Raw genomic sequence first — 19,044 nt, forward strand, 5'->3', positions numbered from 1 at the left:
TTAATACATTTTATATTTGTACTGTATGTAGTTTTACTCCTAACAATGTTTAATTGTGTGCTTTTTAACAATTGTTTTTAGCAGTTCTTAATTTCATCTGTAAACTGCTTCGAGTCCCATCTGGGAAAAGGTTGTACATACATACATACATACATACATACATACATACATACATACATAAAGGTAAAGAGACCCCTGACCATTAGGTCCAGTCGTGACCGACTCTGGGGTTGCAGTGCTCATCTCGCATTATTGGCCGAGGGAGCCGGGGTACAGCTTCCAGGTCATGTGGCCAGCATGACAAAGCCGCTTCTGGCGAACCAGAGCAGCACACGGAAATGCTGTTTACCTTCCCACTGTAGCAGTACCTATTTATCTACTTGCACTTTGACGTGCTTTTGAACTGCTAGGTTGGCAGGAGCAGGGACAGAGCAACGGGAGCTCATTCCGTTGTGGGGATTCGAACTGCCGACCTTCTGATCGGCAAGCCCTAGGCTCTGTGGTTTAACCCACAGCGCCACCCGTGTCCCCACATACATACATTCATACATACATACATACATACTTAGCATTTATACGTACTGTATATACCGTAGGGATGTAGGAACTTGCCTACATTGATCCACCTAGATCTATCTATTGGTCCATGTGCTCCACCTCTTCGCCACAGCCTTTCCCTCATCACTTTAAAGCACACTGCAAAGCATTTCACATATATTATCTCAATAATCTTGCCCTGGTATTGCTATTATAGTCTAGTACAGGGGTAAACAACGTGGTGGCTTATAGATGTTGTAGGGTACAATTCGCATCATACCAAATGAACAAAGCCTTATGGGGAATGGTTGAAGGAGTTGGGCATGCTTAGTCCAGGAAAAGAGGAGACTGAGAGTAAATAGCCATCTTCAAATAATAATAATTTATTATTTATACCCTGCCCATCTGGCTGGGTTTCAAATATCTCAAGGGCTGTCCCATGGAAGAGGGAACAAGCTTGTCTTCTCCTGCACTGGAAGGTAGGACTCAAACCAATGGCTTCAAGTTACAGGAAAGGAGATTCCAACTAAACGTACAGAAAAAAAATTCTGACAGTAAGAGCTGTGGAATGACTCTCTTGAGAGATGGTGGACTCTCCTTCATTGGAGGTTTTTAAGCAGAGGCTGGATGGCTATTGGTCATGGATGCTTTAGCTGAGATTCCTGCACACAGCATGGCCAATGCATAGCTGCCAAGTCTCCCGTTTTCCCCGGGAAATCCCCGTATTTCCAGCTGTTCCTAGCTGAGAAAACGGATTTTATTGTTTTTCCCTGGTTTATTCTGGCGCGACGGCCATTTTGGAACTGGGCGGAGCATGCTCAGAAGCGACTTTTGATGCTGCTCTGCCCAGTTCCAAAATGGCTGCAGTGTGACTTCTGGCGCGGTGGCCATTTTGGAACTGGGCAAAGCAGCATCAAAAGTCACTTCTGAGCATGCTCCGCCCAGTTCCAAAATGGCGGCAGCGCTACTTCCAGTCTGCTATTTCCGGCCCGGTCCCTTATTTCTCTGACAGCAACTTGGCAGGTATGGGCCAATGGTCAGGGGTGATGGGAGTTATTGTACACAACATCTGGAGGACTGCGCTTCAAATAGTAGGGCATGTCAATACCAGGTTAAGTGTGCATTGCATTGCAAACTTGCATTGCAAACTTAAGTCTCTACTGTACGCTGTGTCAGCTCTCTAAGTCAATATGTAAAAATGCTGGCAGCCTCAACAGCTCCCACAACTGAGAGGCTATCCTGCCCACTTCCCCGAAGATCCACAGGATGGTTAATGAAAGCTGATACATTTAATTCAGTAGCAGCAAAACCCTGATGATTGTCGAAGCAATTACCAGGGGCTGCTAATTAAACTGTTGAGGTTTTTCGCTCTGAAAGGTTTGCTTCAAAACCTTTCCTCAAAGGATGCCCCAGGGATAGCTAAGCAAAACTGCTGACTCTCTCACAACCGTCATAGGATCAGGCCGCAGAATGTCTTTGATTAATAGCAAGGGCAAGGTGGAGCAACAGAACAAGGAAAGATAACCACTAGATCCAAAATGCTGAAAAGTGCATACTTTTACCTTACACAGAACTGTTTTTTTCCCCAGAAGTTGCCTGCAAAGTAGGAATTTAAAAGTAACAATTTATGGCCAAAAAAAGTGGGAGGGAAGGAATAGAAAAAATGAAAAACAAAACAAAACAGGGCAAGGTCGAGTACAGTTTCAAAAACAACCAATGGGAATAAAAACTATGCTACTAAGATTGCAAGTGCCAAGTCTCAGAGCCAGGGAGTAGAGAAGGAGGAAATGGGCTGAATGCTAAGCATGTTTAGCTCAGCCTCATGACAAACCAGCGCAAAACACTATTTTAAAGGCTTGTTTTCCCTTTGCCAAGCCAATGGCTGAACAGGGTTTGGGTCCAGTGTAACCTTATGCTGGCTTGCTTTACACCCATTTTTGTGCACGTAGGATTGCTCCCTTAGAGACCCACATGAAGAGTGATTCATAAATTAATCAAATAATCACAGTAATAATTAAAAGAACCCCTCTTCTTATGTTGCACATTGCTGTTAGGCGACGTCATTTTCATGGGTTGGTGGAATGCAGTTGCAAGTGCTGTACATTTTATGCTGACTTGCCTCTTTAGCTTTGGAGCAATTTCTATATGCGATCACATTATGGAAGGAAACACCTGGGCTTCAACCTACACTGTTCATTATAAGCCTCTCACCGTTGTGATGCACACACAAGGGACAGCCTACTAATTCCTTCTTACCTACAAACAGGTGTTTTATGGCCTTCAGGAATTATTTCAGTGCATTGTGTTAAGTGCTGGAGAAATGTATATACGCGCATACTGTTTTAGGATTTTCACTAATTCCCTGCTGCAAGAAAATACCGAATGAAGGACAAAGTAAATCTATCACGCTGATGAACACAAAATCATACACCCCTAGAGACCTGCAGGGATGCATTTGTTTGGTCGGATAGCAAACGGGATGCCCTCCAAATATTGCTGGACTATCATTACCACCATTTCTGACGGGGGGGGGGGGGAGAGAAATCTGCACATTCTAAAATAATACACAAATCAAAACCATCACAAATCTCCAAATTTTGCATTCGGAGTTAACCAGCCTACTAATGTGTACAGAAATGCATATGCGCCGGGTGTGTGGGTGGGTGTGTGCATAAAAAGGTATACATTTGTGAAAATAATGTACACACATTCATTATATTGCATTTGCTTTGCAAAAATATGCATTTTAGGCAAAAATTATTCAAAAAGTGCTTAATAAAAGAAGCGCGCACTAAAACACTCATTTTCATAAGGAATTAATTTTAATTCAAATTGCTGCAGAAATGTGGAAAACTGAATTTAAGATCAGAGGAGTTAGGTATGGAGAAAGTCAAAGCGGATGAATCCATCCATCCCTATCTCTGCCCACTGGCCATACTGACTAGGAATGTTAGGATTTGTACTCTAACAACATCTGGAGGGCATCACATTGGCTATGGCTTTCTGCAGTGGCTATGGCTTTCTGCAGGCTATGGCTTTCTGCAGTGACTGGTGGGAGCTATCCGGAATTTTAGACAGGGGGTTCTGAAACACGTACGTGGAGATAACGGGTATTGAACCTAGTAAATTTTGCATGGCTCAGCTGTATTTTCACATGCCTTCCACCATCACTACTCTTGTCTTTGGACCAGAAGGGCAGCAGAATGGTTTAGCAGGTAGTTTCGGATAAGACGAACCATTTTTCATATTGTTTGGATTCTGCTTCCATATTAGCATGACTTATTAGTGAATACTACTACTACTACTAATAATAATAATAGTAGTAGTAGTAGTAGTTGGGTGGCTTCCAACAAAACATTAAAATACAGAACAGAAATCCATCAAACATTAAAAGCTTCCATAAACAGGGCTGCCTTAAGATGCCTTCTAAAGGTCTGGTAATTGTTGTTCTCTTTGACCTCTGGTGGGAGGGCGTTTCACAGGGTGGGGGCCACTGTCAGGAGTATGGGCAGGAGTCAGGCTCTGGGGCCTGTAGTGCTTTGCAGGACTGGGGCCTGCCTCAGCTTGTGCTGGAGAAGCAAGGCGTGGCCACACAGGTGGAGACCTCAGCTTGTGCTGGAGAGGCAAGGAGTAGTCTCTCAGGTGAGGCCACTTGTTATCTCACTGCACCTGGTGGCAGGGGCTGGGAGGGATAAAAGCCCAGCATTTCCCTTCAGCTCTTGGCCACAGCAACGCTATCCGTGCCTGGTTGCATCTGGCCTCTTGATTCTTGCTCCTTGGACCCATGCCTTGCCGACGCCTTGATTCTTGCTCCGTGGACCCTTGCCTTGCCGACGTCTTGATCCTTGCTCCGTGGACCCTTGCCTTGCCGACGTCTTGATCCTTGCTCCGTGGACCCTTGCCTTGCCGACGTCTTGATTCTTGCTCCGTGGACCCATGCCTTGCCGACGCCTTGATTCTTGCTCCATGGACCCTTGCCTTGCCAACGTCTTGATCCTTGCTCCTTGGACCCTTGCCTTGCCGACGTCTTGATCCTTGCTCCGTGGACCCTTGCCTTGCCAACGTCTTGATCCTTGCTCCTTGGACCCTCGCCTTGCCGACGCCTGAATCCTCGACCCTTGGACCCTTGCTTTGCCTTTGCCTTGCTCCTCGACCCTTGGATCTTTGCCTTGCTTCTTGTTCCTTGAGCCTTCGCCTTGCTTATTGCTCCTTGGACCTTCGTCTCTGCCTTGCTCCTTGACCCTGCAACCGTGACAGCCACTACCGGGAAGGCCCTCTGCCTGGTTCCCTGTAACTTGGCTTCTCACAACGAGGGAACCGCCAGAAGGCCCTCGGTGCTGGACCTCAGTGTCCGGGCAGAATGATGGAGGTGGAGACACTCCTTCAGGTATACTGGACCGAGGCCATTTAGGGCTTTAAAGGTCAGCACCAACACTTTGAACTGTGCTCGGAAATGTACTGGGAGCCAATGTAGGTCTTTCAGGACCGGTGTTATGTGGTCTCAGCGGCCACTCCCAGTCACCAGTCTAGCTGCTGCATTCTGGATTAATTGTAGTTTCCGTGTCACCTTCAAAGGTAGCCCCACAAAGAGCGCATTGCAGTAGTCCAAGCGAGAGATAACTAGAGCATGCACCACTCTGGCGAGACAGTCTGCAGGCAGGTAGGGTCTCAGCCTGCATACCAGATGGAGCTGACCTGGACACAGAATTGACCTGCGCCTCTATGGACAGCTGTGAGTCCAAAATGACTCCCAGGCTGTGCGCCTGGTCCTTCAGGGGCACAGCTACCCCATTCAGGACCAGGGAGTCCTCCACACCTGCCTGCCTCCTGTCCCCCACAAATAGTACTTCTGTCTCGTCAGGATTCAACCTCAATCTGTTAGCCGCCATCCATCCTCCAACCGCCTCCAGACACTCACACAGGACCTTCACCGCCTTCACTGGTTCTGATTTAAAAGAGAGGTAGAGCTGGGCATCAATGTGTAATTATTGTGTGTATTTATTATTTTGATCAGCCTATTAATATCTATAGGACTATTTAAGTTTTGTTAGTATGTTTTGTAATTGTGAGTGGATTATCTTGAAATGTTGCCATGTTTTATAATGTGAACTCTTTTGATACCATGAGCTGGCTTGAGCATCATTTACCACAGAAAAGTCAGATACAAAGAAACTGATGACATGGACATCATTTTACCCCACATATCTGCTGGAGAAGGGCTGAAGCTCAGTCACAGAGTGCCTGGCTGTGCAAAAGGTCCCAGGTTCAATCCCTGACATCTCCAAGTCGGGCTGGGAATGTCCCCTCTCTGAAATCCTGGAGAACTACTGCTTCTCAACACATTCGTACCTTGGATTCCGAACGCCTTGGTATTCGGACATTTTGGCTCCCGAACGCTGCAAACCCAGAAGTGAGTGTTCCAGTTCGCAAACGTTCTTTGGAACCTGAACGTCCAATGGAGCTTCTGCAGCGTCTGATTGGCTGCAGGAGTGGCTGCCGTAGATGGCAGCTTCCAGTCTGCCAATATTTCTCCTCCACTGTTGACAGAATAATAGGGACAACCTGCTCATAAATTTAGATCCATGTACACCACTGTTGAGTTCTTAGCATATAAATGGCAATCTACATGTACATTTACTGGAAGATAAGTTTCTTTCAGTGTTATTGTTGGAAGCATTACTGATGACTACAAAATGAAAGCTCTCTTTGTGAAATCTCCTTCCTTAAGGGATCTCCCGCCGCCCAAAGCAGCCCAATAAGAACTCATCATTCTCAGTGGCCATTGAATACTGTTGATGGTGGTAGTGGAAAACCAGGAAAGGGATAGGAGTGGAACACAATGGAGTTTCCTGGGAAAGGGTGTGTCTTATTGGAACCCTGAACATTGTGTTGATGATCCCACTTGTAGCTATACAATGATTAGCTCTGTGTTTAGGGGTAGCAGAGATTCAAACAATTAACACATAGTTAAGTAGAACATCTGCCCCACCTTCTGCCTCAGTAATTTTCAGTGTGGCATTTGCAATACCAGACAGAAAAATCCCGTGCCTATGGAGACAAAAGGCTCTTCATTTCTTTTGGATTTTTAATGCATTTCAGACAGCTCTGGTGATATTCAGCCCTGTTGTTCCGAAGCCTGACTAGCTCTATTACTGTCCCTTTTTGGGTGCTCCTTTCTCAAAATTCCTCTTCTGGGCGTCTTAAATACACAAAAGCAATCATCTCTGCCTATGGTTTCAGACTAATTAGCAAACTCAACACAAGCCAATAATTAGAACGCTAGTATTAAGCATTTCTGCAGGGGCAGTGCTTCAGAAGAAACACGGTTTGCCAGGAGCAAATGCCAAGATGGCACTGCACTTGCCGAAATACATTGCCTGTATCATTTTAGATCTCAGTGGAAAGCGGGCAGAACAATTTTGAGAGGGGGCAGAATATCTTGATTCACAAACTGGACTGTGGGAAAGTTATGCATTTTAAGAGAGTTAGTGGTGTTTACTTTATATTACTAAGAAGAGCCATAGCAGTTCTGATACCAAGATCTACCAAGATGAGCGGGATCCACTGGATCACTGGCTGAGGTCATAAGTCCCCACCCTCAGCTCAGCTGGAGATACCAGGATATCTCTCCCATCCCCAACTGGCTCAGCCAAGCCCTGTAGATCTAAGGTGGTATAAGGGGCATTCCAAGGGTGTGGCAGGCTTGGGACCAAAAGGGGAGAGATTTAGGCTTGATCCAAAACCCGTTCAGATCAGTCCCACGACCTGACAACTCAGTATAAGGTAGTATTGTAAAAACAGTACTGTAATTCAAAGCTCACTCACTGGATCATCGAAAGATTCCATCAACAGTGTTCCGAAACAATTTACACTTCACCTGAGAAGACAGGCAAACTAATGCCAGTGTACTGGAAGTTGATTCTTCAACATCAACTTCATTGGACTGGTCATGTTGTGCAGATGCCTGATTATTGTCTTCCAAAGCAACTACTCTATTCCGAACTTATAAATGTTAAGTGTAATGCTGGTGGTCAACAAAAGAGGTTCAAAGACTCTCTCAATGCAAATCTTTAAAAAAAAAGTAGTATAAACACCGACAACTGGGAAACGCTGGCCCGCAAGTGCTCTAATTGGAGAACAGCCTTTACCAAAGGTGTTTGAAGACGCTCGAACTCAGGGTGAAAGGGAAAAACGTACTAAGAGGAAGTTATGTTTGGGAAACCCTCACCGTTCCACTCCCGCCCGGAAAGCTATGTCCCCACCGTGGGAGGACGTGTGGATCCAGAATTGGCCTCCACAGTCACTTACGGACTCACTTTTAAAACCGTGTTTATGGAAGACAACCTTACTTGGCTATGGGTGATCGCCGAAGAAGAAGAAGTCTTGTTTTCCTTCTGCCAGGCTCAGTCTGGCTCAGCCGGAATGCAGTTTGGATTTGGTGTACTATATACCAGTTTAATTCAGTATATCTTGCTATATGCTTGCTTCTTGTGTATAGGATTGCTCCCTAAACCTTTTTTTTTTAACCATAGCCATTCAGTGTGTTAACCAAGGAGTAGGAGGAACAATTAGTATCACTGATGATCTGAAACAGGCCTTGATGCCCCATGGCAGTTCCACACAGTGCTTAAAGTCCACGGGAGTATCTGGAGTTAACCATTTCAGTCCAAAGCAGAGCCTCAGGGAGGGAATTGACCAAGAGAACTTACACAAGTAAATAGAAAACAACTTAAAATAAAATAAAAACACCTTGTGAATATGGCTGATGCTGAGGGAATAGGGGGTTAAAGAGACACTATTAAAAAAAATCTGAGTGATAAAGTTATAGAAATGTGGGTACAGTGGTACCTCGGTTTATGAACACAATTGGTTCCGGAAGTCTGTTCATAAACTGAAGCGTTCATAAAGTGAAGCGAACTTTCCCATTGAAAGTAATGGAAAGTGAATTAATCTGTTCCAGACAGTCCGCGGAGTACTTAAACTGAAGCGTTCATAAAGTGAAGCGAACTTTCCCATTGAAAGTAATGGAAAGTGGATTAATCCGTTCCAGATGGGTCCGCGGCGTTCATAAACCGAAAATTCATAAACCGAGGTTCCACTGTATTTGATTCAAATAATCTTGTGGGTGAGTGTTTCTATGTTCCTATGTAACATATGTTGATTATTATTTATGTTAAATTTATTTCTCAAAGAGAAGCAACATCTCTACTTTCCTTCTGGAAAGAAAACTTCCCCTGCACAGTAGTCATGTTATACAAGAGTATGAAAACATCTGAATATGTATAATGTCAGCAGGCATGATATCGCTGCACAGACCTGGAGCATGTAAAATTACATTTGGACAGTTTATATGTTCAGCAGGATCAGTTGGTAATGGTTTTTCCTGGGGCAATACCAACTGAGGCTAACGGGAGGAGGGGACACACATTTTGAATGCACTTTTAAAAATAATAATAATAATAATAATAATAATAATAATAATAATAATAATCCCTGCAGACAGAAAACAAGCACAACAAGAGAAAGCTTCAACCTAGTCCTGTGCGCTGCTCTCAGGAAGCCACAGTTTGGCTTACTTTGCCATGTAAGATTCACTAAACACTTGTGCTGGTCATGAATGGTATTTCTGTTCCCACAAAACTTGAGACATCAGTTGTCTTTTGCATTGCTCCTAATTCCCCCATGTCTACCAACTAGGGCTGCCTGTTTTTGAAATTGCCAATCCCAGAAGTCAGGATTAACAGAGGTGTAGCCAGCAGAGAGGGAAACGCTTGGTTAAATCCCTTGCCCAGATGTTGTTGTTAACACATCCTTCACCCTAAGGTCCAAGGGCAGGTTACAACATTAAAAAAAAAAAACTTGCTACAAATATTAATCTCAAGTGCCAAAAGCCAGAGTAAAGAGGTGTAGTAGTAGTAGTAGTAGTAGTAATAATAATAATAATACCTCACCCATCTGGCTGGGTTTCCCCAGTCACTCCGGGTGGCTCCCAACAGAATATTAAAAACACGATAAAACATCAAACACTAAAAACTTCCCTAAACAGGACTGCCTTCAGATGTCTTCTAAAAGTCAGGTAGCTGTTTACTTCCTTGACATCTGATGGGAGGGCGTTCCACAGGGTGGGTGCTACTACCAAGAAGGCCCTCTGTCTGGTCCCCTGTAACCTCACTTCTCAGAGTGAGGGAACTGCCAGAAGGCCCTCGGCTCTGGACCTCAGTGTCCAGCTGAACGATGGAGGTGGAGACGCTCCTTCAGGTATACTGGGCCGAGGCCAAGGTGCATCCAGCCTTCTCGAGAAGTTGTATCATGAAGGTGCTAAACACACCTCTATGGGGACGCAGTTCCACAACTTAAGTCTACCACTGAGAATGCCCTCTCCAGGGCCACCAGCACTCCAAGCTTCTGAGGGTGGCGGAGCTACCAAGAGAGTATATCCACTCCTTATAATCAGCTAATGAAAATACTGACGTTTGACAACATCATACAATTGCTTTTAAACCAAACACGTACCTGTAAATCTGTGCAACATCCTTCGCTTGGATTTCTTTCAGAATCTCCTGGCTGAGGTGAGGATCACTTGGTTTTGGAGGTGGTGGTGGGGAAGGAGGGCACCGTACGTGTCCATAGTAGCCTATCAAAACCCCCAAAATAAATAGACTCAAAGCAGTGCAAAATAGCTTAAATATCCAGCAAAAGCTGTAGCGGTTGCTCTTTGGTGGAGGCCTTGTATAATGGGAGACGTAATCTGGATCTTCCTGAAGCCTCTGGAACCTCCCTTTGGGAGATGCCGATGGCTGGATGGGCTCCAGGTCCAGGTCCGGGTCCGTGTTTTGAGTAATTCCCACTTGTTGATGGATTGTCCCATCCAGCCGGAAATGGTCAAAGCCGGGCTCCTCCAGTTCTTTCTCCATATCCCATTCTAGCTCCAGGGAAGTGGCTTGGAGGTCATCACTATCTAGATATTGTGCCCTCTGGTCTGCGCCGACTTTGTGGTACGCCATCTTTTTACCTGTGGGTTAAAAGGATAAAGTCAACCCAAAGACAATGAATTGTTTTAAACAGAGCTCTAGGTTGTTCTTTAATACATTGATCAGATGCAGATTCATAAATGTCAGGAGATTTGTTATGATCTGGTATTCTATCCTCTTTTATAAGTAGCTTTCATTTTTTTTTAAAAAAAATCTCTAAACTGCGTAACTTGATTTATTTGGAACCCCCCCCCCTCTGTTACATCTCTGTGTCCTTTTTGTTGCTTATTTGAAGGCTTTCCTTTTTCAGCAAAGCTTTTCAGTGGAGAGTCCAGTCTGTATTGTTCATTTATTAATCAGGATTTGTATGCTGCTTAGAGAGTAACCCAAACCCAAGACTGAGTGGAGTTCAGAAAAGGTGGATCTCTGGCTGAGGTCTGCCAAAGGAAAGCAGAGGAAGTGAAGACCCTATTTAAAAATGTGCAGGGTCAGGTCTTCTCTTATCCTGGGGTTGTTAAGATGCCAATCAGCTCCCAGCTGCCAGGTATGCTTGCCAATCAGGTCAAGACCACTGGCATGCCTTACAAGCATTTGAAACGCTATTTGAAATTCCTGCTTAGTTTGAAAATACTAATAGTGAAGCGTCCAGAAGGGAATCCCTTTTTATGCCTGACTTCCTCCTTTTGGGGAATGAGTGAAATTATGAATCTGAGAGCTCACCCACACCTCTGCTCGCCCCATGCCTAGAGAGCGTTAGTAGTCCAAGTGGTTTTCTGCTTGCCCCATGCTTTCTAGACATGATTCCAAATGGTTTTGCCTCCCCCCCCCTGCTTTCTCCTGAAAAAATCCACTCTTTAGTGCTAAATTAGAGTAAATGTTGATCCAGGGAAAACTCAGTTGGTTTTCTCTGTGGGTTTTCCTGGGTGAAAGCAGCAGCGCAAATGGAAGTGAGGATGAGCCCCAACTGAGGTCCCACTGTCTTGTCCATAGCTGCCAAGTTATCCCTTTTTTACAGGGATTTTCCCTTATGCTGAATAGGCTTCCTCGCGAGAAAAGTGAAAACTTGGCAGCTATGGTCTTGTCATAGAATCATAGAATCATAGAGTTGGAAGAGACCACAAGGGCCATCCAGTCCAACCCCCTGCCAAGCAGGAAACACCATCAAAGCATTCTTGACATATGCCTGTCAAGCCTCTGCTTAAAGACCTCCAAAGAAGGAAACTCCACCACACTCCTTGGTAGCAAATTCCACTGCCGAACAGCTCTTACTGTCAGGAAGTTCTTCCTAATGTTTAGGTGGAATCTTCTTTCTTGTAGTTTGAATCCATTGCTCCGTGTCCGCTTCTCTAGAGCAGCAGAAAACAATATTTCTCCCTCCTCCATATGACATCCTTTCATATATTTGAACATGGCTATCATATCACCCCTTAACCTTCTCTTCTCCAGGCTAAACATACCCAGCTCCCTAAGCCGTTCCTCATAAGGCATCGTTTCCAGGCCTTTGATCATTTTGGTTGTCCTCTTCTGGACACATTCCAGCTTGTCAGTATCCTTCTTGAACTTTGGTGCCCAGAACTGGACACAGTACTCCAGGTGAGGTCTGACCAGAGCAGAATACAGAGGTACTATTACTTCCCTAGATCTAGATGCTATTCTATTGTATCTGGTCCCCTTCAAACGTTTTTGGACTCTAACTCCCATCAGCCCTGGCAGGCATGACCAATGACGCAAGTTGTTGCTTCTAGTGCTTCCCAGTAAAAAGAATGACTCAGGGAGGATAAAAAAGCATTTTACCAGTCATCTACCCAAGTAAGGAAGTGCTGGCTTATGTTGAAACTTCCAGGGTGACATATTGTTCTCTTTAATTGGTCAACAAAAGCCTTCCATCTGGACAGAATGCTTTATTCGTTACCTGTATATAAATGCACAGTTCTTGAATGTCTCGTTAATTTACTTGGAATTTGTCCTGCTGATCTGATTTAATCTCCTCCAGTTACTTGTTGGGTCCCCCCCCCCTCGTTCTTCTCTCTCCCATTTTAAATGAATCAAAGTCACTGCCTGGTTGGTATTCTTAGCAAAATGGTTTTCTTTAATGGCAAAGTATGACAGTGGCAGTTCCAGGCATATTTCTATCTCAACACGCGCACCCTCGAAGTAGAACTCTGACCTCTAATCTAAACATTCAAAGTCAATTCCCTACAAATCATTTTCTAAACTGACTGCAGGGACGAGACATCGTTTTCATTCATACTTTGACAATAGACATTCCATCACATAAGCAGCGGCAATTTAACGCTTTTCAAACAGCAGACAGACCCATCAATTAGAATGAAATGCAGATACAGATATTAACTCCTCAATGTGACGGGTATCTGACTGACACCCACATTGCGGCCTCCTCCCACTCCCTGTTACACATTAATAAATTTTCTTTATCTAAGATCCATCTTCCAGATAGCGTTTTCTGGGTCACATATTGGATGAACCTGCTTATATGCGGCAGCACAGAGAGGGAGTTGAGCAATCATATTTGAAAAGTGGAGAAAGGAGATTACAAAATACTCCAAAATGCAGATACAGCCCACTGTATGTTAACGAGAGATAGAAAGAGAGAAAGGGCACCCTATCTAGATATACACTGCTCCTAATTTGCAAATCCTATTTCCTCACAAAGGATTAGCCATTTGGAGGTCCTGGCCCACTGACGGTGCCCCAAATGACATTGCTAATAGTCTTGCCACAACGCTTCAATGATAACATGTTTTGTAAGCCCAGCACACACTCTTAGCTGCTCTCCTGTCCAGTTGCTGTTGCTCATAAAGTGGTTCTATCAACATTGCAAACATCTGGGCTCTACCATAGCTGCCAAGTACCCCGTATTTCCCGGGAAATGCCCATTTTTTCCTTACCGTTTCCCAGAGGTCTCCCGTTCCAGCTCCTCTCCCATTAATTTCCCTTATTTTGGTTCCTGTTGGCGGCCATTTTTCTGGTGCCACTTTGCCCATCCATGGGCACCAGAAAATGGCCGGCGCAGGTGCTGGAAGTCGCGTCTACGCATCTCCGGAAGTGTGTAGATGCAACTTCTGGTGTCGCTTTGCCCATCTATGGGCACCAAAAATGGCCAGCGCCGACACCGGAAGTTGAATCTACACACTTCCAGACATGTGTAGACGCGACTTCCAGCGCTGGTGCCATTTTCTGGTGCCCATAGATGGGCAAAGCGACACTGGAAGTTGTGTCTACACACTTCTGGACATGTGTAGACGCAACTTCCGGCGCCGATGCCGGCCATTTTCGGTGCCCATAGATGGGCAAAGCAACACCGGAAGTTGCGTCTACGCAACTTCTGGTGTCGCGCGGCTGCCGATCCCGGATTTCTCCGCGAGAGACTTGGCAGGTATGGGTCTCTACCAGTGTTAGGAGACATACGCCAGAAAAAAAATAATCACCTAATGTTATTGTAATTGCCCTCACCCTAGAGTCCAGCAGTGAGCAGGTCACTGAATCAGAGGCAGAGGTGTTGAACCAGGTTTGGCTTTAAGCATGATAGTGGTGATCAGGGACTCATTGAATCCAAGGCTAGCAAGCAGGAAGTGGTTGAGCTAGACCCCACAGTGCCAGGGCCTATATGGCTTGGTACTACATTAACCTCACAGTTGGATTACTACAATGTGCTCTATGTTGGGCTACCCTTGAAGTTGGTCCGGAGGTTGCAGCTGGTGCAGAATGTGGCAGCTAGGTTGCTTGTGGGGCCAAACTTCTGCCAGCATAAAACACCTTCCTTGTAGAAGTTGCACGGGCTGCCAATCTGCTACCTGGCCAAATTCAAGGTGATGGTACTAAGGCTCTATACAAGGTACTTGAGTGGTGGTTGTGGACCAGATCCAGACACTCTTGAAGGAAACTGATTTTCTAGATCCATCTCCATTGGCGTTTAGGCCCAGTTTTGGCACAGAAACTGCTTTGGTTGGGAGAGAGATGGGGGAAATGTGTTTATGTTAATTCTCCTCAACCTCTCATTGACTTTCAATAAACATTGACTATGGCAGGCATCCCCAAACTTCGGCCCTCCAGATGTTTTGGACTACAATTCCCCTCTTCCCTGACCACTGGTCCTGTTAGCTAGGGATCATGGGAGTTGTAGGCCAAAACATCTGGAGGGCCGAAGTTTGGGGATCCCTGGACTATGGTATCCTTCCAGAGCAGCTATCCAAGTTGGCGGTGGGTGGCAGTGGTTCCAGACCTACTTGGATGGTTGTTTCTAAAGGATGGTGTTTGGGGCATGCTCTTCAGCCCTGGGGAGCCTTCAATGTGGGGTTCTTGAAGTCTTGATTTTATCCCACGTGCTGTTTAACATCTACATGAAACTGCAGAGTGGGGTCATCCAGAGTTTTGGAGTATGTTGTCAGCAACATGCTGATGACACACAGTTCCAGTTTTCCTTTACGTCTGCAGGTGAGGCAGTGTATATACTGAACTGATGTCTTGTCTTAGTAATGGACTGAAAGAGAGCCAACAAACAGAAGCTCAAGACTGTGGCACTGTTAGTGGATGGTTCCCTAGACCGGATGGATGGGAGGTTGCCTGTTCTTGATGGAGTTACACTCCCTCTGAAGTAGCAGGTAAACTGTTTGGGGGGTGCTTCTGGACCCTTTGCTGTCACTTGAGGCTCAGTGACCTATCTGGACAGGGATAACCTAACTTCTGTCGTCTATGCTATGGTAACCCATAGGTTAGATTACTGCAATGGGGCTGCCTCTGGTGGTGGTTCAGAAACTTCAGCTGGTGCAGAATTCAGCGGGCGGGTTGCTCATCAGAGCAAGACACTGATCCTCGTCCAACTACACTGGCTGCCAATTGGTTTCTGGGCTGAATTCAAAGTGCTGGTTTTGATCTATAAAGCCTTAAATGGCTCAGGACTGCAATAACTAAAGGGACGCATCTCCCCATATGAACTGACCTGCTTTATATTCCTATAGTAAACATATTCTTATAGTAGAATCTCCAAGCCATACAAGAATGACCTAGTTAACAGGAACCAATAGTTTTCAGGTGCTTTATAAATCATTTATGTAGAGTTTATGTGGATTAAATAGAGCACTGGAAACATCAATTCGCAATAAGGCCCCATCTGTGCTATACATTTAAAGCAGTATCATAATAATTTAAGCAGCCGTGGTTTCCCCCAAAGAATATTGGGAACTGTAGTTGCTTAAGGGTTCTTAAGAGTTGCAATGAGACACTTATTTTCCTCGCATAACTAGAATTACCAGAGTTCCCTTTTACAGGGATTCAGCGACAATCTGGGATAGCTCAGCCGATAGAGCATGAGACTCTTAATCTCAGGGTCATGGGTTCGAGCCCCATGTTGGGCAAAAGATTCCTGCATTGGGGGGTGGACTAGATGACCCTCCGTGGAACTTCCCACTTTGCAATTCTATGATTCTATTGTTAATTCACTCTATGAACTGTAGCTCTTTGAAAGGGAACCAGGATCTTTCGAAACCACTCTCAGCACCTTTAACACATGACAGTTCCCAGAATTCTTTGGGGGAAGCCAAGACTGTTTAAAGTGGTGTGGTGTTTAAATGTGTTTTTTAACAGATGGAGCCAAAAAGTAGTACCACGGTTATGTGAAATAGCACCCTGGCCATCATGTGTTTTCTATCCAGTCAGCTGCAAAGCACAGAAGTCCTTGACATAGCTGCCAAGTCTCCTGTTTTCCCCGGGAAACCCCCGTTTTTCCAGCTGTCCCTAGCCGAAAAAATGGATTTTTTTTGTTTTTCCCCGGTTTATTCTGGCGTGGCGGCCATTTTGGAACTGGGCGGAGCATGCTCAGAAGCGACTTTTGATGCTGCTCTGCCCAGTTCCAAAATGGCTGCAGCGCGACTTCTGGTGCGGCAGCCATTTTGGAACTGGGCACAGCAGCATCAAAAGTCACTTCTGAGCATGCTCCGCCCAGTTCCAAAATGGCCGCCACGCTACTTCCGGTATGCTACTTCCGGTCCGGTCCCTTATTTTTCAGAGAGGAACTTGGCAGGTATGGTCCTTGATCACCCAGATGCCAATATTTGTGTGGATTGCCTCCACTTAAAACAGCAGTAAGGAACGGGTATCCCTCAAGCTGTTGTTTACTGACAAGTCACATTATCTCTGACCATTGGCCATGCTGGCTGAATCTGATGGGACTTGTTGTCCAGTGAGATTCAACGAGGGCCGCAGGTTACGCACCACTATTTCAAAAAGTCATAACATGACACCACATGGAATGTATAGACAGCCCTCCGAAACAATGTTTTGTGTACATGCTACAGCAAAAGCAAGCCAAACATGGAAGGCTCTAAAATGCTTATTTTTATGGCACTGGAAGTAAGTCGTCAGCATTCCCTCACAGCTGCCTTCATACTAGTCTGCATATAAAACAGAACGCAGAGGCAGCATGTCAAATCAAATGGTTGTAAGTGCTGACTCTTAGCAAAACAAAAGCAAAAAATAAAACAACACACAAAAACAAACAAACACAGAAGCCAACGCATATCGAAAGCGTCCAGGCACTCTGCATTTACAACAGTTTTAAAGGAATATTATTGGTCAGGAGGATGCATGCTAATCAAGAATGCTTAAGTATCTGTCCACGTAAGCATATCATAAAAATGGTATAAAATTGCATTTAATGGCTGCTCCTCTGAATAAGCAATAACCATTTTTCTATGTTGCATATCGCAGCTATTTCCTACTGAAAGGGAGAACTCAAAGGAGGGATTTTTCCTCCTTTAATTGGAAAGGGTTCTCTAAATAAGATCAAGATTTCCTAAGGAGCATTCATTTTCTCATGGGAAATTCCTGCACTAACAAAAACGCTTTCAGGAGAACTTCACAATTGTGTAGATACAGAATAGGACCTACATTAGGCAGACTGAGATGGTAGGATAAAAGGGCACTGGGGGTCTTTTCCAGTGAGTTAATTCATTACAGTACAGTGGTACCTCGGTTTATGAACACAATTGGTTCCGGAAGTCTGTTCATAAACTGAAGCATTCATAAACTGAAGCGAACTTTCCCATTGAAAGTAATGGAAAGTGGATTAATCCCTTCCAGACGGGTCCGCGGAGTACTCAACCTGAAGCGTACTTAACCCGAAGCATGGGTGTAATTGGTTCCGGAAGTCTGTTCATAAACTGAAGCATTCATAAACTGAAGCGAACTTTCCCATTGAAAGTAATGGAAAGTGAATTAATCCGTTCCAGACGGTCCGCGGAGTAAGTGTTCATGAACTGAAGCGAACTTTCCCATTGAAAGTAATGGAAAGTGAATTAATCCGTTCCAGGCGGTCCGCGGAGTAAGTGTTCATGAACTGAAGCGAACTTTCCCATTGAAAGTAATGGAAAGTGAATTAATCCGTTCCAGATGGGTCCGCGGCGTTCGTAAACTGAAAATTCATAAACCAAGGTGTTCATAAACCGAGGTTCCACTGTATTACAACATTTCCCCCCACCAAAGAAACACCTGTGTGTTTGTAATATTCTGTTGGGAGCCACCCAGTGTGGCCCAGCCAGATGGGTTGTTGTTGTTGTTGTTGTTGTTGTTGTTGTTGTTGTTGTTGTTAACGAACTACAGTTCCCGAGATTCTTTGGGGGAAGCCATGACTGTTCAGGTCATTTAATAATGCTTTAAATGTAAAGTATGAATGTGACATTTGACTATGGACCTTAGCCATTCCACCTCAGGCAGCGAAATGACTCAGGTCGGTCCTGGATGGGCATTTACAAAGCCTCTCTGAGAAATGTCACTATTTGTGCATCTTTATTAGTCAGCTAATAAAACTGATTTCTCTAAGTGAAATACAGCATTAAACAAACACGCCAAAATACGATCAGCTCAACCCTAAAATCCAAGCCAGAGTGAGAAAGTAATGCAAATTGTATTATTATTTATTTATAAAAAGTATTTCCATGCCACCAAATCACAAAATGTCAAGCTGGCCATGTAAGCAAGCATACCGTTTAACACATACGAAGACTGAAATCACCTCATAAGGGCGAAAAAATAAACCACCATTGGCATGCTTTGTGTCACCTCACATCAAAAGGAGTATTCTAGAACTGGAAAAGGTTCAACCCAAATTATCAAAGGAATGGAGTGACACCCCCCCCCCCCCGGTGAAGAAAGGTCTTTTTAATTTAGATAAAAGCGAAGAGGTGACATGATAGAAGTCTATAAAATTATTCATAGCATGGAGAAAGCGGATAGAGAAAAGTTTCAATCCCTTTCACGTAACAGCTAAATGTTGGAAGATTCGCGACAGATAAAAGAGAGCGCTTCTTCATGCAGTGCGTAGTTAAACTGTGGAACTCTCTCCCACTGGAAGCTGTGATGGCCAACAGCTTGGACGGCTTTAAATTTGACAAATTCATGGAGGGCAAAGGTATCAATGGCTCCTAGCGATCCATTCCCACCCATGGGAGGAAGGACAGAGATGCTATCTAAACACATGGATATACCGTAGGTTATTTTAAATTTCGGGGATTTGCAAAAG

At 44.8% G+C, this 19,044-nt stretch overlaps 1 protein-coding gene across 5 annotated transcripts in view; it reads right to left on the reverse strand.

The window, feature by feature from the left end:
* NAALADL2 (N-acetylated alpha-linked acidic dipeptidase like 2) overlaps positions 1-19,044 on the reverse strand; it is a 798,353-nt gene that overhangs the window by 379,654 nt on the left and 399,655 nt on the right. For all 5 annotated transcript variants that reach the window (XM_035134128.2, XM_035134127.2, XM_035134132.2 and 2 more), the window contains one exon: positions 10,051-10,549. In XM_035134128.2, the coding sequence (XP_034990019.2) occupies positions 10,051-10,541 (491 nt within the window). In that variant the 5' untranslated portion in view covers positions 10,542-10,549. The remainder of the gene's footprint in view (positions 1-10,050; positions 10,550-19,044) is intronic.

The sequence above is a fragment of the Zootoca vivipara genome, chromosome 5 (genome assembly GCF_963506605.1).
Source record: "Zootoca vivipara chromosome 5, rZooViv1.1, whole genome shotgun sequence".
Classification (NCBI taxonomy): Eukaryota; Metazoa; Chordata; class Lepidosauria; order Squamata; family Lacertidae; genus Zootoca; species Zootoca vivipara.